At 39.8% G+C, this 27,558-nt stretch overlaps 1 protein-coding gene across 6 annotated transcripts in view; it reads right to left on the bottom strand.

Annotated features, from left to right (window-relative positions):
• The window catches only part of Hnrnp-k (Heterogeneous nuclear ribonucleoprotein K), an 88,683-nt gene that overhangs the window by 31,213 nt on the left and 29,912 nt on the right, over positions 1–27,558 (bottom strand). For 4 of the 6 annotated variants that reach the window (XM_072908301.1, XM_072908299.1, XM_072908300.1 and 1 more), the window contains 6 exons: positions 25,803–25,854; positions 14,739–14,854; positions 10,379–10,435; positions 6,571–6,614; positions 1,648–1,720; positions 848–970 (listed from right to left, as the gene is read on the bottom strand). In XM_072908301.1, the coding sequence (XP_072764402.1) occupies positions 848–970; positions 1,648–1,720; positions 6,571–6,614; positions 10,379–10,435; positions 14,739–14,849 (408 nt within the window). In that variant the 5' untranslated portion in view covers positions 14,850–14,854; positions 25,803–25,854. Of the gene's footprint in view, positions 1–847; positions 971–1,647; positions 1,721–6,570; positions 6,615–10,378; positions 10,436–14,738; positions 14,855–25,802; positions 25,855–27,289; positions 27,551–27,558 lie in introns of those variants that run through there. The other 2 variants (XM_072908302.1, XM_072908305.1) reach the window with 2 other exon arrangements.

Raw genomic sequence — 27,558 nt, 5'->3', positions numbered from 1 at the left:
GCGAAAACGTAACAAGCCACTTGGCCACGTTGCATATTTCAGAATGGGCCAACTAGTCAGCCAGCCAGCCAGGCCAAGCCCTTCACGGGAAGACCCAGACTCGAGCATGGAACTCGTTATGTAAAATCGGGGCCACGACGTCGAAGAAAGATCGCTAATTAAAAGAAACTTAATTGTCGTTTTATAGGACCTCACCTCGCCTTCTTGCCTCAGAAAAGAGATGTCGAAATCTTTTCGGCCATCGGAACAGTTTTTCGTAATCTAATCTATCTTGCGTCTCAAAGTATTATTTTAGAAATTTTTGTCTCATCGATACATAAAATTCCCTTGCGTTTATAATTAAACCTAAGCACGTGAGTCTGATAAATATCTTATAAACAAACTTGCCTCCAAGTTTCGAGTTCTCTGTCTCGCTTCATTAATAAGTCAATATGCGCTCTAAAGTCTATAAACCGATCACGGTGTTTGCGTTCACGGAAGTGGAAATGCGCGATTGTCGCCGTTAAATTGTTAATAAAATAAAATTTCTCAACGAGAAGCTTGGACTTTACTTCCAAGCTGTTACGTTACCACTTTGATGTTACGCATAAATTGATAAATTAAATATTTGAGAAGTTAACTTACAAGTTTTAAAAATGTTAAAGGATTTCGGTGTGTGTTTTTTGACGCTCGTATCGTTTCCGTTTCCAATTTACGCGTTTGTCAACGGTCGTCTCTCGTTTCTCGAAGTCACCAGGAACGCAATAACCCGCAGCGAAATTAATATCATGGCGCAACATTTGCTCGACGAGAGAAACGAGTTACGTCCTCTGACAAGTCGTGAGTAATTATCGAGTAAGTGACTCACCTCGCGGAGCTCCTTGATCTTCAGTCCCCCTTTGCCGATGATGCATCCTGCTTGGCTCTGATGCACCAACATGCGCACGTCGATTTCGTCGCTGCCATGACGGGAACCGTTCTGAAATCGTGTCTATAATAAATTATGGAAATATGAATACATTTTTTCTATACGTCCTTCTTCATTACGAGATTATTCCTTACATTAATTTTACTATGAGAGAAAATACAATAATATATATATTTTAAAAAAGTACATCATAAAGTGTAAAAAAAAAAAGAAATATCTCTCGAGTATTTTTCTTGTGTGCTAAAAAAAGAGAGGGAGAAGGAGTTCATAAAAATCTCTTATTTGTATATTATATTATTTTAAAGATTCTTAAATATGTTTTGAACCGTACAATTTTAGGAATGTTATCTATATTTATATAATTTTTATATATAAAAATACAACCTTTTTTGTTTCATATTGTTTAAGCCAAGATAATCTGACTAATGATATAAAGCTGCAAAACATGCTTTTTTATATATATATATATATACACACTACTGGCCATTAAAATTGCAACGCTGTATAGATATAACATTGCAATTTTAATGGCCAGCAATATATCATTATCATTTAATAAAATTTTATGCAAAACATTTTTAAAATATGAGATTAAAAAAAAAAAAAAAAAAAAAAAAAAAATTATTTTGATGAAAAAAATATTCTAAAAACATCTTTTTTTCTCTCTCGGTTCTCGTGATGTTTCTTCTTAACAAAAATGAGGCAAATAAAGGTATTTGTAATTTTAGAGGTTTACTCACCTCTTCTAAATTAGGTACGACCTCGTTCAGCACTTGCAAAACGGTAGGCAGGTCCGAGCTGATGGTAAGCACCCTAGAATCAGAAGGATCCCCAGAATTACACTGACCTTACCAGGCGGCGTAATTTCTCGCGTACGTGCTATTGACCATACAGTCCCGTGCGAATGACGTTCGCGTGTGTTACATCAACCAATGATGCCGAACCCTCCCTCTCCCCTCTTATACGTACTTCGGCGTCACCCGATAGTGCGCTTTGAACAACGGCGCCAATGAAATTCCAACACGTCTCCAATGGAATAGGGAGTAATTAAATGCGTGTGGGTCGATCGGAGCTGGATGCATGCTCTAATATACGTCACATTTGATCATAGTATTTAGCTTTGCACAGCTTATAAATATTATATTTTATTCCGTATGCTAAATTCGATTGTAACAGTTGAGAGTTGCTGGACACTTAACGATAAAATAATGTCGCGCGACACGACAAAAGGCTTACACGCTAAAATCGATAAAAATTTAATGGCAATCCCCAATGCGTCACGCTCGATGTACCGCAGCAGCGTTTGTTATGTGCACGCGATTAGCACAGCGGACACCGCAAACCCGACGCCATTACGTCCCTATCGATTCTAACGCGGATGCGACCGCCAAATTGTGACACCATTCTTTATTAATAACTGCGAATAATGGATTTTCGAAAATTAGCTGCATCGAAACACCACTTGTGAAATATTTAATCGAGACTTGAGAGAACATTTAACGTACAAAAAGATAAGTTCACCGAATATATTTTGCACGCTCGTTGCACACATTGTAGGCATTATTATTAAAAATCAATACGTTAAAAGGAATAAAATTTATATTATTTATTATAATAAAATTTCTAGATTATTCGTTGCATAATATGTATATTATCTATTTATTATATTATATAGTTTCACGATTCACGATAAATTCATTTTTCAATTCGATAAGAACAATTTGGTGCTTTCGTGTGTGAGAGCCGACGGCAAAATTCCGCGAGCAGAGATCGATCGTAAGATTCGTCCTCGCTCGCGCTATTTTTCCGACCTACATCCACCCAGCTTCGATCGTATTTACGCGCGACGTCGACCGTCGAGCGAATTACGCGTCTCGAAAAACACGGTCCAATTCGCCCAGGGTAATTCATACCGATCCGTTTGTCGTTGCCGGCTGAAAACGACGAGCGGAAAGAACCTGAATATCGTCCCCCTCCCTCTCTTAATATCCTTCTCATGTTTCAACTTTGTTTAAAGATTTATTCACCCTTGGCGATCTAAGAGTACGAAAAGAGTTTCGAAAAGCTGTTTTGCTCTGCGCAAACAACACAGTCTTATTCTCAAATTATAATAATTAAAATTGATACGAAATTAATTGATATTTTATTTATTTCTTTTAGTTCCTTCTTTTTATCGATACATTCGATATATTCCAGCTTTCGATAGGGGGACGACGGGTATTCCTTTCTCTCTGTTTAAGAAGCGCGCCGAGAATTCTCGTTATTATCATCTCTCGCGATCGAAAACAAACACGAGACTTTTCGGAACGGTAACCGGCACGAATCTATCCCCCAATCGATACGAGAGGAAATAAGAGAAGACCCACTCTCTCCATAAATCCTTCTCCATCAGTCATCCCTTCTCGCCATCCACTTCCGCGTTTTCCTTCCCCATTATAATGAGTTGAAATCGCGCATCTTCCATTCGAATGGGTATATCACCGAGGTCACGTATACGTTCTTTTCAACAATTTGCCGGCGAGAGAAGTGGCGATCTAACACGTGAATATTCACACTATTTTCGAGAATTTCCTTCTTATTGCGCAACCTTGTAATTTTACAATTAGCTAATTTTATCTAATCTCTGTAATTCTTTGTACATTCGACGCAAATGTATTTATTGTATATTACATATTAATTACACATTTATTTCTTTACGTGTATTTGATGAAAACTCCTAGGAATTATCTAGTCGGACATTCTCGATCGCGAAAGCGAATGCCATCACCTTTTCCTATTTACAACCCAGTTTGAAGACAATACAGGATGATTACACGAATAAACGGCGATTTAAAAAGTCGAGACTGAGGTACGTAATTCACGCAGATGCAATACTTTCTAAAGAAGCTATTATAAATCGAGGAATTATGGCGTTATGATGCGGATAGTTACGGAGTCGGCTGGTCGAAAGTCATCCCTTCGAGAATCGCAGGAAATGCATGTACATATGTAGATTCGCGATGGACTTTCGTAGCAGGCGTTTGTGATTACGCTGCACTATATGCGAGAGGGAAGGAAAGAGAAAGAGAAAAGCACGAGATCTGCACGAGCGATCTGGACTTCATGGCACGTAAAAACGTCGAAGAATTCTAAGCTGAATGTTTTATGGCAGTCGCGCGATTCCAACGTAGGGGAACGTAGAAGAAATTCCATCATTTACGCGTGTCGTCATCTTGTCGAGAGCGATCGAACGATAATGATTCAATTGTGCAAATAATAACGATCTAGTGAAAAAAGAAGCTATATATAATAACGTTATCTCTTTAAACAAGTTCCTTAAGCACGTGATCGACCTGGGAGATTTTTCAAACCTTCGACGCGTCAAGAAACCTGTTTTGAAACATTCAGTCTTTTATCTGTCCGTTGTATCGAGTGTAAAAACAGCTATCGCTGTCACGCGGATCATTCCGGGATCTTTCTCAACTCGAAAGTGCCTTTTATTACGTGTCGGCGAAATTCCCGGCCGGATCGTACAGCCGCGAATAGAAATCGCATTAGGGGCTTCCTCGAGGAGCTTTATCGTCGGCGGTAAAAAAATTTATTGCCGTCCCAGGACGAAGATAAATTTCCCGTTAATACCTGCGTGCGCGCGCTGCGCGACATAATTTCTTGGGGGGGGGGGAGGGGGGACAAGGGAACAACCGACACGGGTGTGTGGATCGAGATCCGCGATATATCCAACGTAAAATTGTATAATCAACCGCGAAGAGATGGACGACAAAATCACCCGAACATTATGACTTTGTATTGCGTAAGTTTAAATTGTCATTGTCAGAGTGTTTTCTCTTCTCTCTGTGATAGGATCCGCATCGAGCGCGCGGCATTAATTGTGTACTGGTAATGACTTTCGACTTGGCGTGTTAATTAATCAACGTCCAGAGTATTTCTAATGGAAGACAACCATTTATCGAGGCCAGATGTTTAAATGAAGGTATTTTGTCGCGTTGAAAGTGCTACTTTGATGTAAATATGACACCCGTCAATTTGTCACGATGATTTAAAAGTTCAAATTTCACATTTTATTTATCATTTTCTCCCCCCATCTTAATTAAAATGGAAAAATATATATATCTCTCTCTCGATATTCATTTATAATGTTATATCTAGCCTTTTTTCAACGCGATAACAATACCTTGAGTTACAACCCTTAACATTGAATCGGCCTTAAGGCCGCGTGCGTCACATACCACATATTAGCTTCCGTGTTAGCCACATATTACAGACACCGTTTAAAACATATCCCCGACATCGTACGTGTGTGTATAAACGTGTATGGGTGTCGAGTGATATTGCACACGTCTCATCACGTGGCGCTTACGCAGGAAAAACTAAATAATAATAACAATAATAATAATAATAATAATAATAAAAATGAGAAAGATAGCACACGTAAGAGAAAAAAAGAAAAAAAGGAAAAATAAAGTTAAAAAATCAACGAAATTTTTCTATGCAAATTACGTCGATTAAGTACACGAATAATGTAGATTATTTTTATTTTTAGACAGCATGCGAGGCGTGTTAAAAAAAAAAAAAAAAAAAAAAAAAAAAAAAAAAAAAACTGCAAGATGTCCTTTTATCACCTCGCGTCGCGCAGATCTTGGTTGTATAAAAAAAAAAAACGTGTTTTTTTCGGTGATTAAAAATTCGACTGCAATCTAACGGCAAAACTGCGGATGACACATTGGCTTGTTTTTCCGGTATGTTTTTGAATTGATTTTTTTTTTGTCAATAAAACAAAATTGAATCGAATCTAATCCGCGAAAGGCGCGAAACGTTGCGTGGGGCGGGCCGTGCTCCGACGACAACAAACGATTCACGCAACCGCGTGCCAACGGCAGGTGCAGTCACGACGCTGCATCCAGCGGCTTTCACTCTTGATCACGATTTCTTAGAAGCCATATGAGAACGCGCTGCCCTTAAAAATACTTTATTTAATGGGATGTTTGCGGTTTTTCGCGACGTCGCTTATGATAATCGAAAAAACAATTTCTTCAATAATGAACCGATGAAATTCAAAACAATTAATAAACTAACGTATATAAAAACAAAATACATAGAATATTTAGAAATAATCTTCTTCTCTCGCGATGTATTTTACGTGATTTGAAATTTTTTCTAGGACACGCACAAAAAATAAAATACGAGATATACAGAATAAAAAGAAACGCATTATAAATAACCTATTTAAAAATGAATGATCGTCGCGTTAACACGTAATATGCCGATAGGAAGAAAATACGGTATCGCACAAAACAGAAAAAAAAAACAGACAAATTAACAGAAATGGACAGACAGATTGACAGATAGAAGGTAATAAAATTTCTATAAATAGATAAACAGATAATTAGATAGAGAGGAAAAGAAACAAAAAGCACAGTAGAGAGAGTACAATAGATTACGGAAGGTGAAAAATTAATGAATGTATAATATATAGAAAATATAGAAGAGAGAGAGAGAGAGAGAGAGAGAGAGAGAGAGAGAGAGAGAAAGAGAGAAAGAGAGAGAGAGAGAGAGAGAAAAAGAGATTTGTTTGCTCGCCAGATTCCGCAGGCGTTCTTAATAGGTACCTCATAATTAGAGACAAAGAAAAATAAGAACATTAAGTAGTTGGTGTTGGTCATTACCGTTCGGGTCCGGGGCAATCGGGTACAATGATTGAGGCTTTGTACTGTCGATTGGGCCGTGGTTGGTGGTTGGTTCATTGGTGGTTGGTTGGTGGTTGTTGTCGATTGTTGGTAGGGTCGTGGTGGTCCATTTGCCGATCGAGTCGGGGTCCGTCGTTCCGGGCAGGGCAACGGCAGGGCAACGGCAGGGCAACGCCAGGGGGGCAACGCCGGGGTTGGGGCGGGGCCAGGGCACAAACCATCAACCAAGTTAGACATCACGTCTGACGACTGAATTAATTCGCGGCTTAACCTCCTAATTCCCCCCCCCCCTCCTTCCTTCCCATCCGCGTTCTCTCCTCCGCTCTAATACTGACTCACCTCCGTCTTTCCCCCTTCCCCCTTCCCCTTTTACCTCTTTCTCTTTCGTCATCGTCTTTGGATCGGTTGCGAGAGGGCGAGAAAAATATTGGCAAGTCGAAACTCGTAACTATTTGAAATATTTCGCGCTTGCATATGTTCCAAATAAATATCTGCGTCTCAAGAATAATCGCGTTTCGTATTCGCGCAACAAAAGCTTACGATTATTCGATTAAAGTCTCGAGAGCGGTTGATTCTTTCGCGAAATTCGTAATAAAATTGTCGATATAGCTCGCAAAGTAACAGTGAGCCTCGACTTTTCTCTTCGAAATATTTAGTCGACGGACGCCGCGTATACTTGTATCATCTTGGCAAAGATCGCGGCCAGTATCATCCGTCCCCCTCGTTCCCTCAAAGCCATTAAGAATTCCGAAGGCGCACTCGAATAATTTTCCTCTCCCGGCGCGACACTTAATTGACGTCTGCTCTACATAGCGGTCCATAGAATATTTTAATTGCTAATGAAGTGTCGTTGATCAAGCGAATTTTTAATTTTTAAGCTAAAAGATGTCTATTAAGCGTCGTCCCGTGTAACTCTCGCGAGTGAGCCTCGTCTCGCGTGTTTGTAACCGATAACCGTTCAGAAAGTTTTATCGACGTAAATCAGAAACTTTGGCGAAGACGCAAGGATACTGCGCGAGATGCGCGCGATAGCTCTGGATGGTGAATGGAAATAACTTTACCATCCGTTCTTCCAAAGTACAGAAAAATTGTAGCGGTAACTCTTCTATCTCTCCCCATCACATTCTCCGCGCGCAAGAAATATGTAACTATTATCTGTACTATTCGTATCTGTACTATACGCGGCTAAAATTTATCTATCAATTTGCACACACAGCACGAACAAAGTTCTTCGCGTCCTACGACTTCCCAATATTTTTCTACACACAACCGTAGCAGCCCTCTAACGTCAAACATATTGTCGCTCACGGAAGTTTGCGAAACGTCCGCGTTCGAATCATGAAGCTTCACAAAGCGACGAGAGATTTCGCGTAAAGAGGGTTTCGGAGAAGGCCGCCGGAATAGCAACGCAAACTGGAAATGAATCGTCAAGAGATCTTCTCCAATGAGTCTCTCGGATACAACACTATTCGGGAATAGTGGTCGACGAATCGTGTCATATTTATATAAAATGATTAAATTTATGATCCTCCCGATTCTATTCAATTAATTAAACATTCATTATTATATCGATAATTTATACGATTGTATTTTCGCTCTGCTAAATCACGTTAATTAAGAAGAAAAAAGAAAAAAAATTATGAATTATTATAATAAACGCGAATAATAAATCAATCCGATTATATGTATATTATATATTCGACAACCGTCAATTTTTCAAGAATTCGAGAGGCAGGATCTTTTCGAATTATTTTACGGTAATTAATTCTGTTCTGCTTGTCAATTATCATTCCCAAAGTACTGTATCCGTCTTGGAACATGCAGTTGCGTGGAATCTCGCTGTTTTAGCGATATCTCGCAACATTTTCTGTTCCATTTAACACTAGAAGACAGCAGACTGTGTCCTGTCGAGAGAAGGACGCGCTCGTGTCGACAGGTATTAAGACGCGGATATTGCGATAAAGTCCAAGGACGTGCGTGCGTGCGTGCGCACGGTACGATGAACTGACTGGACGTGCGGCTTCGTATTCGGCGTGTCGAATCGTGGCGGAGGTGATTTCACGCGTGTGATTTGCGACGACATCACAACCGCACGATATTAACGCGATTAACCCTCTGTCTTCCCGCGCCGAGTGCACTTTAGCATCGCAGCTCGATTACTCGCGGGCTAAAGTTGCGCACTCGAAACCCCGCGTTGAGGCCGTTATCGTGACTCTGGGAGATGATAATGCAAGTAACATAATGATATAATCGTGTATCGCGGATTTTATTAGCCATTTCGAACATATATACTACCAAAGACACGATTATGTGATGTCCCCTCCTCCCCCCACCCCCCTCCTTCCCTTCAGTTATTTCAGCGGAGGTGTATTTTGTCGGTATATATCATCGCGGAAAATCGAATTACATGTATAATAAATTCAAGTAACAATAACAAAATCGGTGGATATTTATATAAAGATGTAAAATATTCTATCAACATTTTTTCATAATAACAAAATTTAATTGTGCAAAATTGTAATATTTTCGCATTCATGATATCTACCGATTTTGCAACGATCTATAGAGTTGTAATAATTCATCGAAGACTTGAGTACGATTAATCGGTCGAATTGATTGTGAGTCATAACGCTAACAAAGATGACTTTATCCTCGCGGAATGTCACGATGTACTGCACATTCATGTACTCATTTGGTTCAGATAACGAACGAATCCCGATCGTTTGTTAATAACACGAACATTCAGAGATTCAGAGATTCTAGTAATCCAAATCGCGACATTAACATTGCGCAGAAAACAGCGCGATGCGTCGATTACATGCAGATGCAGACGAGAGGATTCGTCGACGATTTCGTGTAGAAGGACGACGAGCTCTCTCGCCATCGATCATCGCCAACGTGTAATTTTTGCTTTTAAGCTACGAGACGCGTGAAAATGAAAATCGAAGCAAACGAAGCTACCTTCCCTTTAACCGAGAAATAACGAATGTCTCATGAAATATTGATACGACGCGAGGTATACACGGAAGACCAGAAAAGCAGTCCCCTCGTGTTTCGGGAACCAAATGCATAATGAAGCTCGTACTGGGAATGTCTTTGGAGAACGAGACGAGCGCCTGGCCAAACAAATTCTCGCAATAAAGCCTTTTACACGCAGTAATTCTATCTATCTCTATCTCTCTCTCTCTCTCTCTCTCTCTCTCTTTCTCTCTTTCTATCATGTTTAATTCTTTACCAAATTATATGAATCTCCGTATCCAACCCTCTACCGCCCCGTGTGTCCCTTATAATCGTATAAACCATAATTATTTTAGATCCAAACGATGTTAAAAGGCTCAAGGGAGCTAAAGGGTTAATTACGTTACAGGCACTCGTGTCATCGATCCGTAGACGGGGTGCGCGAGAAAAGTAAAATGCAAGCCGCGATTCTTTTAATTAATATGACAATAGCAGCCGATTAATTAATTGCCGGAAAATTGATAAACGGAACAAAAAAATGACTCTCAATCAACTGAAAACCCGACGTAGAATTAGAACTAAGCACAAACGTAGTCAAAAGATCGGAAAAACGCGTTGCTTTATATTACATGCACAACAGTATGTGTTTTAAAATGTACTGCTGAGACGGTTTTTACGATCTTCTGCTCGATTATTTAAGCGATCCTTGTCTTCCACCATCTTTCTTGTGTTTGCTCGTAGCAAGGAGCTTCGCGAGAGAATAAGACAGACAAAGACAGGAACGAAATTACAGTGGAAACTACAAACGAATCGAAGCGCAAAAGCTTACCTGACTTCTGAGTTTGGTGATGTTCTGGCCACCCTTGCCGATTATCGAACCGGCAACCTGTAACAAACAATTTAATACAATTTAATTAATACATAATTAGAAGAACAAATAACTCGAATCTTGTAAAGATATAGAATTTCGAGGACAAATTGAAAAGTAAACAATACTTATAGATATTTTATATTTAATTTTTCAATTAATATATAAAGTACTAAGAATAATTTTTAAATTATGATTGTAAATAAAATAAATTTTTCTGAATTATGTTATCGCATACACCTTCCAATAATCTTTTTGTCGATCAAAGTTCCAATCTCTCTCTCTTTCTCACAAGTATAATAAATATATTTATACTTTTATAAAATTCCTCACAATACTCGATTAAAGTTTTTTAAAGTATCGTCGTACGAGTATATGTATAACTAAATATATATTCATAAGAAAAATAAACAGCAATATGAAAAAAAAAAAAATCATGCTATCAAAATAAGAACAATAAATTATATAAACAATAATAAAATATATATGAGAAGGTTACAACAAAATTCTACTTTCTATTTTAAAGTTAAATAAAAAAAAAGGAAAGATTTAACGTTGAAATAAGAGACAAGCTTTTCAATTAATAAAGTTTTTTAAATTTAATTTCATTAAATAATATTAATATTAATATTAATAATAATATTTAGTAGGTTTTGTTTTATTATTTATTTAAACGCTACAAATTGTTTTATTTAGGATACGATAATATCCCAAGCAAACATGTATGAAAACTTGACTTGCCAATCTAAGGATTAAACAACTTTCGTCAACATTACGGTTGGTAATACATTTACAATTTACATGATCTTCAGCCTTTACGACGTTATTAACTAACAAGCGAATATTTGGCCAAGGGCACATTGGCAACGGTAAATGTTTAATTAGCAAAAAATTTGAAAGTGAGATTATCTGCCTCAGGAAATAATAAGAATGAAATACGGAAATTTCATTTTGCCGTCACAAAAGCCACGGTTGTGTGCACCAACTTCTCGCTTTCTCTAATAGAAAGTCCCGTTTGATGCGCGCGATAAAAATTTTACGTTCGCTTCTCCAGTTGGGTTTTTGATTTTTCCATAGTTCAAACACACACACACACTTCTTCCGGCATTGTACCCGATGTCGCATGTGAAAATAACGACTGTTGCTTCTCGTAAATCACAAAATGATTGCAGCTTAGAATGGGAGGAATGCGATACATATCGCGAGAATATTGGATTGAATTTTCACACACACATCTGTAATGTCGCGCGATTTCATACAGCTGGTGCTGTCTTTAATAACAGAGTCACCGTGTTCCAACTAACTAATTAAATAAACTCTAGTATTGTCTGGCAATTAACACTTTCTCCTGCGCGAGAAGTTGCGTCAAGGACGCACTTTGATGCGCGTGCGAAAGCAACGATGTATTATGATATGAGGTATTGACGCGGGAATGCGGTTATTACACACTCATCTTCATTCCAACGATACGACGTATCCGTCTTCGTGCTTGACAAAACAGAAATTTGTAAACGGAAGAAATAAAGCAAAACTTTCGGAGAAAGCCCGATTAGGAGATTCAAAAAATTATAACTTCTTGAGAATACTTGTAGAATACTTTGATAAATAATAATTTTTATTCGCTGCTAAATTTCAGCAAATTTTCCATTTATATATTTTACTTTTTCTATATAATGAACTTTGTAGAGAAAGGATTACTTCTTTAACAAATTTTTCAGATATAGTTGACAATTGTTTAAATAATTATTTAAACAATTTATGGCTATATTTTTTGTATTTCCTTTTATTTCTGAATAATAAAATAAAAATAAAGAATATCTAGTCTAGTTCTTTTATTTTTAGTTCCTTTTCTTAAACGATTTTATTTGTATATTTTATATATAATAAACTTTGTAGAGGAAGATTGTAACAAATTTGCTGGACCTAGCTAACGATTGTTTAAATAATTGCAAATTTATAAATAATTTTTCTAATTAATTTATGGTAATATTTTTTCTATATTTCCTTTGACTTGCGAATAATAAGATAAAAGTGAAAAATAGTCTTTTATTTAAACTTATTCAAGTGAACTAGAGTGCAAAGAGAGTATTAAACCAAAGTAACTTGTTATTTTTCAAGATACTATTATATAAAGTTACCTCAAAGTTTCATAATTCTTTGAATTTTTAACAACTTTTCCTTGTAAGAGACATTATGTACACATACACGTATAGGTTCTTGGCAGATTAACGTTATGAATTCAGCAACTTTCTACGAAGGCTACGGTATTGGAAATGCTATATCGATCGTCCCTGACACACCGCGCATTAATGACGGCACGCGATGATATCGTCGATTACGTAGCGCAAACTTCGAGCGCGATCGAGCGCGACGCCGTTCGTAGTAAGGCGCCGATTAAATCGCACCGGCACGCACCGTAATACATACGTTGTTGTCGTCCATTAGGAAATTAAGGCGCGATCTTGCTCAGGGCCACTCGTTAATAATGTCACGTGCAGCGCGTCAGAGTGGCGCGTATCGCCAAGCCTGACGCGAACGCGGGCGTTAAATTTTCGCGAGCGCTCCTCTTCTTCCTTCCGTTCAGCATCTCGCAGATGGTTCTCGCGATTAATTAAACTCCAAGCAAATACAGCTAGGAAAATTCCAACTTGCTCGCTCGTCGAAATAACGTTTCACGCGACGGTGTTTTTGTACGCTCGCGTGTCGACGGTATGCTGCTTATCTGCACTCCCACGATCGGTCATTCAATTTAATCAAGCTTATTAACGCGCGCGATGTGTGCAACGGTTTATATCGTATACGTGAACTATGTGTGTTTTGCGAATTTGTCTAATTGGCAACAAGTCGTTGCTATTTAACTCTGAAAAGCGCTGATGATATGACGAAGGCAATCACGGAGAGAAAATTACAAAAGAAAATGTGTTTCGCGTTATAAAATAGCGCGTTGAACAGAGAAAGCGCAAGAAACGAGTGCTTCGTTCCCTTCGATATTCTCAATGCTACAATCAATCACTATCGAGCGAAAGGAGGTGCAGATAGACCTCGATTCATGATATTACTTCTCTCCCGATGCCCTCGAAAGCAGGCGGCGGCCGCTGCAATCGCGATATTCGCCTCCCGCGTCTTATTGCACCGCGGAGGAAACGGTGGCGCAAGAAAATATCCGCCCAACTGACAATGAGAGAGAGAGAGAGAGAGAGAGAGAGAAAAAGAGGAACATCCGGTCCGATCATGTATCGGCAATATAATAAAAATGGAAGCTTATGGCACTGAAGTGAGAGAAGCGTAACGATTGCCTTACGAGATCGCGTACACGATTTTCTCGCGTTAATCTACGGAAAGAGATTTGAGATTTTTTTTACAGATTCCCGCGATGGAAAGAAAGTCTGAAACTGATAACGGTACGTCGAGCGTGGCGACAATGACCGGAAGAGTCCCGGCTGTTCCATCGATGGAGCGGACGTGCCGGAGGTGGTCCCGTATTGCACATATGGAAGACGGGTAACGATAACAGCAAAGACGGCGAAAACAGCCGGGCCCGAACACGCGTGACTGGAAAATGCGGTGACCCAGTATGGCGAACACGTGTGGGAAGCACGTTTCGTATCCACACGTTGTGCGCTGCAATACACATTACGTGCTCGCAGAAAAGAGACGGAGGCGTCGCCGATTGTTATACTTTAGACTTCCGATCCGGAAAATGCGCAGAAACGTGGACGCAAATGTTTCCGTATTTTATTTGAACAATGTTACAAACGTTAATCCGCCAATATTATTCGCAAACACGTTGGCTTCCAAGAAAAGATCTCCAATTAGAACATTTTTACAAAATTACTGAACCTTAGAGTATGTAAATTAGCAAGAGTGTCTCTTAATAAGTAATACGCTCTTTTTGTGACCTGCATATTCACTGGAAGAGGAAATTAACTTTCAAAGACTATTTTTCCAATTTACTAGGTAATTACTCAGATATTCGCGAATAAAAGAAGATAAAAAAGTTTCATAGAGAAAGCTTATTACCTTTAATTTAGCATTTGTAACATTGCAAATGTTTAAAGAATATTATAAATATAAATTAAATTTACATTTAATTAAAGAATTATAAATAATTTGTAAATAATTAACTATTTTCTCCTTTCGCATTTTTTTTCTGAATAAAAGGAAAACGGACAAGTTGTGTATCATACTTATCAAGGTATTCCATCTTTATATTGCCAAAGTTTCACAAATTCTGTACCTCGGCACCTTATAGGTTGCACATCTCCAAATTTAACACATCAATTTCACGATATCGCAAGGTATATCGATTGACGATACTCACCTTACTCGGGATGAGAAGACGAAGCTCATCGTCACCCTGTCGATAGCGCTTGTGGGGACTCGTTGGACCCCCGGAACCTGTCATAGCGCCAGCCTCCGCTTCTCTCTTCATTATTCCTGAAACAGATAGAAATTTCTCGTCAGAAAGTGCGTCTCTCGTATCGCGTCTCGCGGAAGGAAAACAACGAAGCCGATGTTGTTTAACGTGGTCGTATAATCGGCTCGCGGAATTTACCATAATTTCGAACAAAACGTCGTGTCTCCGGTGGCGTACAAAGCGCGGAACGCTCGCAAGGATTATGGCTCGTAAAGCCGCGATAAATTAACATACGCTCCCGACCTCGTTGACAGTCGCGGGCTCCCTTGACGAAAACGCCGGATAAGAGCAATAAAAGACGTCGTCTCGTAAAATGGCTTTCCCATGCCGTCGACGTCATTAAGGCGAACAAGACGATTTAACGGACAATGAATTATGATGTCGCGAGCGCGCATCTCACAATCAGTCTATCCAGTTCTACAACGTATGCTAATACAAATGAATTTATCTATAGAATGTTCCACGAAAACAGTGAGAGACATTGCATTAAATAATAATAATAATAATAATAATAATAATAATAATAATAATAATAATAATAATATTCTCAAGTTTCTGAAAGTCTGGATAAACTAGTTTTAAAAATCTTTGAATACAAGTGAAAGGAAAACACATAGAGCTGCTTTGATCAAGTTAATGGCAGAAATCGCGTTTAATTGCCGATCAAGCGCGTCGGAAATATCTACGGAATGATAAACCCGACGGGGAGATTGGAATTTAATTATTTTCTACTCTCGCGCCGCCATTGCCACTTGAAAAATAGAAACGACGATTAATTCTCCGCGCCAGCCGACGATAATTCTTTCTTACGTGCGTCGGTACCCTTCGCACGCCGCCGAAGATTCATCGCTTAATTAGACATTTAGCGCAGTTCCTGCGAGTATGGCCGCGGGCGTAAACGCAGACTGTGACATTAACCTCTTAATTTTCTCTCCGAGACACGAAAGGTTAAATTGTTAATACATCGATCTTCGTTCGTTAACGCGAGATTAGATTCTGTTGAAATGTAACAGAGATCGGGAAATTTAAGAGGATATCAAGTATCAGAAGCATAAAGCGGTTTGCACTTTATAAATATGTATGGCAAAGAAAAATTATTCTTGCTAAGTATAAAAAAAAAAATGTATATATAACCGAATAAAGAATAGATTATTTATCGACTCGTTTTCCTGAGATCGTGTAAATATACACCACATTATTGATAAATCAAATCTCGGTACAATATTGATGTAGAGAGATTATGCATATAAATTGACGCGATAATCGCTGTTTATCTGCTCACCAGTCCGGAATGTTTACTGTAATACGATTGAATTGCGAATAATTAATTACATAATCAGTCTGTTGGATCAAAGAACGGTGAAGCTATAACCACACAATGGTGTTCAGTTCTCCGGTAATCATACACGCGATGTATCTCGGTAACCATAAGCTTTGTTAATCAAAATTCACGTATGAACGGCTCGTGTCTTCCATGTAACATATATGTATATTCTAACGGACGAATTATTTGCTTGGAAACTACTTGGCCACGTCAGATTGCGAAGCTATCATCGCGGGAAGAAAACGAAACGAAAAACGTCCCTGGCTGCCGACGATCATTTGTCGGCATGTAGCTGGCGATAGAGCGACGCGTTTAGCATAGAAATCGCGGCTACATGCGCGGCATACAAAACTATACCTGGCAATGGGAACATCATAATATAAGGTTATAGGCACTTACAGGAGAATGCAGAGAGAAACTTGCGCGATTTACATGTATCTAACAAGGGAGCGTATTGTGTGTGTACATCAGTGTCACTAATTACGTCATAGTATATCGTATGTTTCTTCGAAATTCTTTCTCCTCTCTTTCTTAATAGATTTATTTTTTTTATTAAATCAAACATCAATTAATTTCATTTCTTTTTCGATAAATTTATTTTTACTTCCTCGAAATATCTATATAAATATAGATATTTTTTTTTTTAAATACAAGTTAAACTTGCATTTACCTATATTTTTAAATTAATTTTATACACAGAATTCCGCATGTAAAATTATTTAAGTTTATAGTTCTCATCTCACGTAAGTGTGCAGATCCGTATTGCGTACAGTAGTTTGATCATTTAACAATTTTCTGAAAATCCTCGGATTAACTTTTTACAATTCTGTACATTTCCAGGAGACAAAGACGTGGCGTAATGTTATACCGCAGTTTTATAAACGTGGCGGTAAAGCGCACTCTTTGTACGCGGCAAGATATGCAAACTGAATATGCAAACGAAACGCGCGAATTAAATTAGGTCGTACCCATATTCGAGACCGATTATAATGCACGCAAGCATATGACGAAAGAGTTGAATTAATTTTAATCGGTTTTTCATGTCGGGCGATCGCGCTATATAACAGTAAAGCATACGCGAGTTAAATATACTCGACGGATGATGCCTAGACAGCTGCGAGCACATCTCAGACTATCGAAAATAATTATTCAATTGTGAAGACGCCAGGTAAGAAAAAGTCTAGTGCTTTATTAGACGCACAATAGAAATGATAGTCTGCTGGAACTGTTGCCTTGTAATTGGCAATCACAGATTCGACCAGTCACCCTACACGTTTCTTCGATTACAAGATTCTTTTTGATGGGATTTCCCATTTGTATATTACAAGGTACTTTGTTTGATGACGCAGGCAAATAAAATATTCAAAAGGTACCTATATTGGTTAAGTAAAATAAAATATTATCATTAAATTGTCCAAATAACAATTTATACTTCAGGGAAAATAGCCTTACGTAAATATTTTTATCTTCTATTTCAAGTATATTTTTTTTACCCACTTTTATATACATGCACAGATAATTGATCGAGCTGTAATAATTTTATTTTACTCATAATCATATTGATTAGTAAATAAATATATGGATATATAAATGGTTGTGAAAATTTTCCAGCACATTTTGCGTTATTTTTGTAAATAAGAGCGACGAACACATGTGTCAATTATTAACAGTCAAATAACGGTAAATGTCAGTTCGATCGATCAATGTGGGATTGTAAAAAACGCGGAAAGATTCAACGGCAATTATTTTCTTGCTAGAGAGAGAGAGAGAGAGAGAGAGAGAGAGAGAGAGAGAGAGAGAGAGAGAGAGAGAGAAAGAGAGAGACCTTAATGCATTGCGAAGGAAGATTGAGGGTACGTCCCGGGGTTAATAACAATGTCGGCGGGATGCAAATGGAAATTAAAGCGACGCGGCGGTATCTAGATGCCGCGTGTGCATACGCACGCGATGAAAAAGCAGGACGGCGGAATCGATACCACCTAGTAGATACCGGTACACACGCGACGTTAATAATTTACCGCAATGATTCCGCAGCGAAAGGGCGCACTTCCGATTCGCGGTCGACTTATCCTTTATCCCTCTTTCCCGTTACGAGGCCATGCCGAGAATAACCTGAACAAGATTGCACAAAAATATCCTCGGCGAACGACGCGCATACCTATAAGTCGGAAATATTGTTTGTACCCGGCCGTTATCACGAAATTACCTAGTAAAGTGCAAAATACCTCCTTATCTAGGTAACTGTTTTTTCGTACCGAAGTATCGCATCTTGAAATATTTCGAAAAATTAATTAAAATAATACGCAAGTGAGATGTAATATTTATTAAAATTACTATATTGTGTCACGAGTATCGTTTATGAAATTATAATTTTTACCTCGTGTTTTTACATACAATGTGCCATCATCGATCCATCGCGGGTGCGTGACCGCGCTTCTCGTGACACGAGTCGAAAAGGTCTCCTGCTCGCCCTCGAAGGCGAAGGGGATTTGTTCCGCCGAGCTTCGTCGCGCAAGAAAAATCAAATGACAAAATGATAGAGCGCGCTCGCGCGTGCTAGTCGATTGTGTATGCGTGCACGTGTTGCCTCGCTTGTACGCAAAAAGAAAAAAAAAGACAGAGAGAAAGAGAAAAAGAGAAGGAAAAAATCGACAGAGACACGGAGACAGGGCGAGGCACGTGAAGGGGAGGTGGTTGGAAAAAAGGGCGCCGCGAAGTCTATATCGGCTGCGGTAGCGTGAGGCGCCTGAAAGTCCACTCTTTCCAGAAGTGCAGCGACTAACTAGTCCATAACCAGTCCGCACGCTAGTCCATAAGTGATATAATGGCACGTGAGAGAAGAAGAAGAAGAAGAAGAAGAAGAAGAAGAAGAAGAAGAAGAAAAGAGAAGGCGAACGACCCAAGGGAGATGGTAATTAAATCCTTCGATGCGCGATGCTCCATTTCGATAATGCGGTGATTACGCGGTGTTGAACCCTTTCTCGATTTAACCTTACCTGTACCTCTTTGTTTCTCGGCGATTCGATTATTTTTGGATCGTAATTCCTCGTGATTTACGCGCAAACCTTATCGTAAGCTCATTCGCGAGAGTCTTTTTCACACCATTTTATACGATGAATAATTCGTTAAGATTGAATTGTCAAATCGTTTCGCGGCGTTTGAAGGAAAACAAGATTCTCTTTAATGTTATGACAATGTTAAATGTTTTTAAATGCGCAATCGCTTTCGAGTACACTCGAAACTTAATTTTAGGCCTACTATCCAAGCAATCAATGGAGTCAAACTCAGACGCACACATTGACGCACCATGTGCTTCTTACTACGTATCACGAACCATAGTCAATTAAAACAAGTAGATGCCATAGTAACCTGATTAAGCAAACCATCGTTCGCAAAGTTTGGCGAGGCATGCCGGATGAAATGCAATTAGCTCGATGTTACAACACTGCTTGTGCTTTTGCTCACTGTATGAAACTATGTCCGAATGTATGCCAGTGGAATGTCCTAGAATTGATTACAGATACGGCGGCAAATAGAGAGAGAGAGGAAAGAGAAGAAGAGAGAAGGAAAGCGGAGCGTCTAACAAACTGAGGGAGTATATCGATAGTGATATCGCCGAGTCAAGCGTTCTCCACCAAAGTATTTCAATTTTCCCGAAAGTTCGATGAAAGAGAACCCCAAGGAACGACTCGCGGCGCATCCGAGACAGAGACCGTTTCTGCGGCGCAGATATAATGGCGCTTTCCGTAGTTATATACTGTCCAAGTAATTATTTCGTTGCCGCGCGGAGACGGCGAATAATTGTGGCAGCGGCGCCGCGACGCTGGCAATTCTGCAAGTATCGAATAGTGATACTTTTTCGTTACCCGAGGAATACGTGCCGATACTTTTTCCCCGAGAGTGTCGCGCGATGGCGTAAAAAAATTTATTTCTTTCGACAAAGATACCAATTAAAAAAAAAAAAAAAAAAAAAAAAAAACGAAGAAATAGATGCTCGTATATTTCCTTCTTAACTAGAATCCCCTTCCTTCCCATCCCTGGGAAGGATCGAGGCACGATAAAGCGTGCGGGAGATTGAAGAAAGTTCATACGCGGCGGTTTACAAACGACGGGTTGTCCACGAGGACGAGGAAAAGTGCCGTAAAAGAGGGAAAAAGGGACGAGGGGATCACGGCTGCGGAAAGAAACTACTCGCTCGCGTACAAAGCCGGGCAGTCGTGGACCGGACAGCGGAGCCCCATAAATCCGAGTCGACGAGTTGCGAGGAAAGAAGAAGCTTGTTTACCGTTCTTGCTCGTATACCTCTCATCTGGCCTCTCCTTTCACTCCGCGCGTTTCCCGACATCTCATACCTCTCTTCCTGTTTCCTCTATCAGGGCCCCCAATGACGATTCCCACGGGGCCTCCCGTAATTTCGTAAACCACCCCGGTCGCATTACACCCGGCGATCGATTTATCCCTGATCTACAAGTCAAGGGCCGGTGACCTCGAACACGTAATGACTCTTCTCTCGTGACGAGAAGACGACGTAGTGTGCTTCTTCTATAGGAGAGACAATGGAGGCATCCCCCCCCCCCGAGTTCCCTCCCGTTCGTAAAAAAATATGCATAAAAAGTATTTTAAGGAAAAAGCCTTTCTCGAGAGACGATTTTACGTGAAATTTCGTTTTATAACTTCAGTTCTCTCCTTTCTTTCAACGATCATATCTCTCAGCGAAGAATGTCGGATAGATAGAAAGAAACCGTGTGTAATTCGCAACATCCATCTGCGTTTCGATAAACGACAAGTCCGAGTGTGGATGGAGATGTTGCGCGAGGGTCGAGGAATTGCCGTAGATTGTAACGGGGCGTGGAAATAAAAGAGAGAACCGGTCAGTAACTGCCATATAACTGCGATGACGAACGTAATGTTGGCGCTAGTAAACAAACGTCTGGTGTACAACGTAAAAGCGTTACCATAGTACGCGCTATTCGCGGTTCGAGGTACCGTAAAGCGTGGTCGTGGTCGTGGTCGTGGTCGTCGAAAGAGAAGCTCGTTTACTGTTTTTCCTCAGCCGCGTTCTTGCGGCTTTTCCAACTCGCGATGGCTCTCTTCATCGAGGATATTCCCGCAGTTTTCAACGTCGCCCATTTTCTTTCTCATCGCGCGGACTAGAATATTTTTCCACCGACGTTTTAATTCGTCCACTCTTCGTTCGAGTATCGATAAAACAATAATTTTTGCCATTTTCGAGAAATAGAATCTAACGGTAACTTGCATAAACAGCGTACATAAATGAACAACCGCCGCTCGTTTTTTTTTTAATACAAATTTAATATGCAGTGAAAACATAACAGTGGCCAAAAAAAGGTCCGAAAAACGAGAAATAGTGAATAAATTCACAAAGAAATAATAGTCAGATTTTATTTATTAAGTGGATAGATGAAAAACCTTTAATTTAATATCGTCCTATGTTAAATATTCATCTTTTTCTCCAAATATCTTTAAAAATCAATGTGTTCTTATATTTTCAATTATTCCCCTTTTTTTGACACATTTGTCTCGATGCTGCATTGAGTCTATTATCACAATTTTTTTATCTCCATTTTAACTGTGATAATACATTTTCCAAAATAAACTTTGATTAAATAAAAGTAGTGAAAATCTGTAGATAATTTTTTTACAAATTCCCGAGTACGAGACAAGGAAAAAATGACTAGTGAATAGCATAAATAAGGCACGCTACATCAGTTGAACGGCATTATTAAGAGCAAAATAAAGTCGAGCGTTCACGAGCACAACCGCATGGAAATTAGCATGAATATGGATGAGCGTTGCGATGCGTGCACATACTTTGCTCGCGATCGCAAGCCGAGCATAATATTCGACTCGAGCGAGTGAAAGAGGGGTGAGAGGCGGTGACGGTGGCGAAACTAGCAGGTGAACCGCGAGATTATTGGTCGAGACTAAACGGAGTTGGCTTAGAAATTCGACGTTTGACGTCAGTATGAGAGACACGTCTCCTAATGCACACACACTGTCCGCTACTTCGGGATTCTCGAAATAGAATGATTAACGCCGTCGAACACGCCTGCGAATTCGACACCCGGTATGCGGGACAGACGTCGCGTTCAGTCGCTTACGGTACTTTCGGACTGTTCGATACGTTACGCGCCTCGCCTACAAAATGCCTCGCATCCTTGTTGAAAAGAAACACGCCTGTAAAGAAATATGCAAAATACCGACAGACAAGAAGATTGGAAAGCCGGAAATCGTTCGCGCCGACAGACGTAGTTACATAGTAACAACAAATAGAGGGTTGCCGCAATCTTCTTTACGCGAAAGAAGCGACACTATTAATGTATCAAAAAAAAAAAAAAAAAAAAAAAAAAAAAAAAATTGCCGCTAAAAAGATACTCGATCTATTCGCGACTGGCTTTGGAATTTTTTAATCGATTACAGAGTAAGAAACACGGAATAATAAAAAAAAAAAAAAAAAAAGTTCGCAATGTATACGCGACCATAAATATACATACATTGTCGGAGCTTCAACGTTGTTATACTTGAATATTAACGAGATCAAATGGACGATTAAACGACAGACGATAGTTGTAACACGAATACGATACACAGGCATATCCTATCCAAGCTATACTAATTCGCAGACTGAGTGAAGATATTTCCCCGACGATGATCTATTTATGGCGTTTAGATATAGTCACTTTAACCGGATTGTCTCCCCTTGTACTTGATATAAATTGAGTTAAGCTTTGTGCCAGCCGATATCGGCACGAGATGACTCAAATTGACTGTGTAATAATAATAGCGTCTTAAAGATATCGAATAAAATCTTGATGAAGAGAACGATTAAGTGTATTCGATGTACGATCAATTATTTCCAATAAAATACACGTAATATAGTGTGCAAAAAAAATTAAAAGTATTATGGAAAGTACATGTAAACGAAAATATCTCGCCTAATTTTACGATAAAATTATTTTTTCTCAAAATGATTCTTTAAAATTATTACTTTTTTCTTCAATCTAAATTCTGCAATAAAATTAAACAATGTTCGGTAAAGCAACACAAAATTATATGATCCAGACGCATATTAAAATAATTAGTAGTTTTCATCAGCAACGAATTTATTTAACTTCCGGAAGACGAAGCAGGAATCGATCGCCGCGCACGCGTTTCTGCGGCAGATGGTTCAATTATTCCCATAAGGCGAGCATCTAACGAGCTACTACAGTGCATTCCCGTCCGTTCGTCCATCTATCCACCCACCCACCCATCCATCTATCCATCCGTCCGTTCGTCCAGCCGGCCAAGCTTAAAATTAGACTCTATGAAACGAACAAGCCGGAAGCTCGAGCGAGCTAGCACCAAATTTATTTAGCGCGAGTGCGAATTCCATCCCGTGTTGGCAAAATTCATTCATTTATTCGCTCTCTCTCTCTCTCTCTCTCTCTCTCTCTCTCTCTCTCTCTCTCTCTCTCTCTCTCTCTCTTTCTTTCTCACGATAGCTATTTACAAAATTGGTGTGAAAATTTTCCTGGAATGCCGCGAGGGCTGGAAGTTCCATGGACAAAAGAACAAGCGATGACCCGGCACTTTCCCGTGAAAGTCTTTATTTATCTCCTATGGCCAAAGCTGTTGTTAGAAAGAAATTTCCTCGCGTGATACGGTTGTTCAATGTTCCGGAATTACATGTTTTACGCTTCGTCGCAAGCATTTTGTTAAAACCGCGACTTGATTAATGTTACGTAATATCTATTATGCTACGTTTCCAGAGAACGGATTTGACGTTAAAGAGTCTGGCGTTAATTACATCAGGGGCGTGTTGTTTGCAAGAATTTCCGCAATTAAATTAAATTTGAGAAGCACATTATTTAACGTGCGGAACAAAATTTCGTAAAATTTATCGCGGAAAACTTGTCCCGTATGTCTCGATGATTGATTAATCCTTAATTTTCCATAAAGGTAATTGCAACGTAACACAATGTACTTGTTATTTATTTATCGAAACATTTATTTATTATTATACGAATATCGGGAATTTTATCGATAATAATTTCGAAATGTCTCGAGTTTAAGAGACATAAGCCGTGAAATAAATCAAACTCGTTGACCAAAAGATCCAACAGGCGAAATGAGACGATGATTAGAGGGTTAACGACCGACCTATAACGCATTTCTCGCTAAGGTGTCGTAAAAGAAAATCGTTAGCGCGCCGCGCCTATGAAAACGTGCCGAAGCTGGCATCAAGCTAGTCGCAGTTGAACAAGGATAGTAATTAGTGGGAAACACGATCTTTAACCCGGCGTCATTTGTAGGCCGCAGTCGTAACAATAGGGAGAGAGGAAGTTTGTAAAATTATCAGTCATAGTTCCAAAATTGTGATAAACTAATTTGACAACGTGTTGAATTTATTTTGTATTTTAAATATGCAAAATTTTCATGCTTCTAAATACGAAAAAATGTGCATGCCGACTAGCGCTAAATGTATCTTGTGTATCTTATAACGTATATCGCACAATAAAAGATCGAGTTGCATAAACACCGCGAAAGTACCGAGCGATATTATTCTACCATAAGAACTCCATTCATTCAACGCCGCGTCAACTATCTCATTTCATAGCATTAGGTTAACCCTTGCGGTTAACATAGTGGTTTATGACGATCGTGTATACAGAGCATGGCAATGGCATGAAGGATATATTCGAGGGATACTTGTCTCATATACGTATGAGTGAGTATCACGCGAAAAAGTACGATAAAATGATCGCGGTGAGATAAAATATATGACGATAAGTAATTTTTTTTTTTTAATCTCTGCGCCCCATTCGTTGTCTGGCATTCCAGGACATCGGCTCGCGGCGGCATATAATGGGAATGCGAGGCAGGGATGAAAGATGAGAAGCGAGGTGCGCGAGGTAAGTAATCGCGTTGCTGCAGGTGTAACCGCGATTGAAGGTAAAGCGAAATATATGCGCGATCAATAAAATTCCCATCTATTCACTGCAGAAAATAAAAGCGAAAACAAAAAGCGAGAAAGTATATAAATTCGCAAAGAAATCAAATATAAATAAGCATAACTAAAAAGTATATACAACAATTATTACATATATATTACTTTTTTCAAATAAATAAATAAACAAATAAAGTAATTAATTAATTCATTTAATTTGATTGGACCCGTCGTCAAGAATTAAGACGGAAATTGCGATATCCGGTGAGGTTTGAGAACCGTTGCCGCTGCAGGGCCGAGAAAAGCATGCGCAAAGGATGAAGGAAGGCGCAACAACAATATCGTCCTGCTCCTGCCACACGCAACCAGGGGGTAACGTCCTGTTACACCAGTCTGACCACTTCGCGTCCCTCTTTTCTAACGCTTCTTCGTATCGTACGCACGCGCGCGCGCGCGCGGACCGTTTTACTTTACACCGGCTTTGCTTTCGCCTTCACCGCGCGAAAACGTCGCGACCTGCTTTTCACTAATCGTAATCCCATTCAGCCCGTGTTTATCCCCGAGGGGATGCAGCGGTGATAAGAGTATTTTTCAGAGCTCTTTTGTTGCACGAGCCGCGAGAGAATATCGTATGACGATCGTGAGACAAAAAAATATCATTAAAAATTATTTAAAACAAACAGCTGTTACTCACCGATAATGATGTACGCCTTTGCAACCTCCGCGATGAATGTTGATTCCAAGACCTACACAATCAATATAGTTGCGAATTAGTTATCGTCTAATGTGCATTACGCGTGTGTGTATTATTATAATTAGCGTTTCGGAAATTAACATCTTGTATCTTTCTAAGCATCATTATGTAAGAAGAAAAGTGATAATTAAAGTGTCCGTGTTGCGTCATGTTTAGAAAGATTTAGAAAGGTTTCGGGTATACTTTTGTGTAAAATTCAATATTAATTATAAAAAAAAAAAAAAAGTCACGTTAAACGATAATAAGCAAAACGTGTCTACTTGATTAGCGAATTAGTATGCATCTAGAAACATCGATCAACTGTGAGTGGCGAAACGTCATTAAAATACGCGTAATACTGTATACTCATACAAATAAGTACTTTCTCACGCTAAACAAAGCATTTAAATTGAAAATGATTAATAATGACAAATCGCTTCAACCGAATAAAAAGAAACGCGTATCTCGCTGATCTCGACCGGTTCGCTATTTTTGCACAATCGAAGAACGCAGAAGAACGCGCACTTTATGCATCTCACGTTCGAGCAGCGTATCGTCGTAAAACTACACCGAGACAGAATATCGCAGTCACGTGTGCGCTGGAATTAATTATAACTGCTCGTCCAACTATTCATCGCCGTCCGGAGTACGCGACTGTACGCGAGCGGACCGTAAACCTGACGTTCCTTAAAAAGAAATTGCGAAACCGCCGGCAGATAAATCGCGATTAACCGACGCGATTATCTCGGTGAATCTACGCGAGGCCATCCACTGCCGGGCTTCTCGGATCTCTCGCGTCGATAAAGGTGTCCTTACTTAAATCCTCCGGTTGCTCAAGTCGCGCATTTATTAAGAAGCAGCGTGTTCGCCCGCTCAACACGGAACGTGCGAGCTTGCATAATAATGCGAATTCTACGACGAGTATGAAAGGTGGGAAAATTCGTGGAGCAAATCGCTGGCCGATACACCCGGGACGCCGCTTATAAATCCGTCTCTACTTGGGACAAAACGACCGCGATTAAACGGCCGCAGTCGTAAAACGCTCGATCGCGCTTCGCTGCCCTCGCACGGATCTCAAGGACTGACCGAAGCGGAACCTTGAGCACTTTTGCTAGATCACTGTCACCAGATATGTATAGCGAGGGAACAAACTTCACAGTGTGCCGATTTCACGAACTCGACCACGCTCGTGCAATCGCGATCGCGGGAGGCATTCAAGGTTGAAAATTCTAGACGCCCCCTCCCTTACCCCTCCCCCACTCTGTTAGGGATAGGTCAGGGACAATGAAACGTGCCAAACGCAGCAGCAGCTGCACTCAAAGTTCGTTCAACCTTTTCGCAAGGGACGTAATCTTTTGTACAATAAACGGTTGTCTTCGTGAAGACACGGACGGCATATTCCGGTTTCCGCTTCTCTGGAGGAGGAGATACGGACGACGCGAACGAACCTGGCGAGCGCGTTCTGACGTGACGTGAGAATGAGAACATCAACAGTCGGGACTCCAATCGTACCAATCCTTCGTCTTGGGAGTTTGCACGTAGAATGAAAGACTACGCCACGCGAGAATAAATTGCGGCGTGATAATTCGGCGCGTGCAGACTCGGTTACGGCAGAACTGACACTAGGCCGAGAACACGGAATAAACTTCACTTCGCCAAGTGGCCAAAGCTCGTTCCTCTCCGGCGAGGCTCCGTCGTCCACCTCTTCCTCGTCGCG

The sequence above is a fragment of the Anoplolepis gracilipes genome, chromosome 16, assembly GCF_047496725.1.
Source record: "Anoplolepis gracilipes chromosome 16, ASM4749672v1, whole genome shotgun sequence".
Lineage (NCBI taxonomy): Eukaryota > Metazoa > Arthropoda > Insecta > Hymenoptera > Formicidae > Anoplolepis > Anoplolepis gracilipes.
The sequence above is the reverse complement of the archived record's forward strand: the minus strand, read 5'-3'. Positions and strand labels throughout refer to the sequence as shown.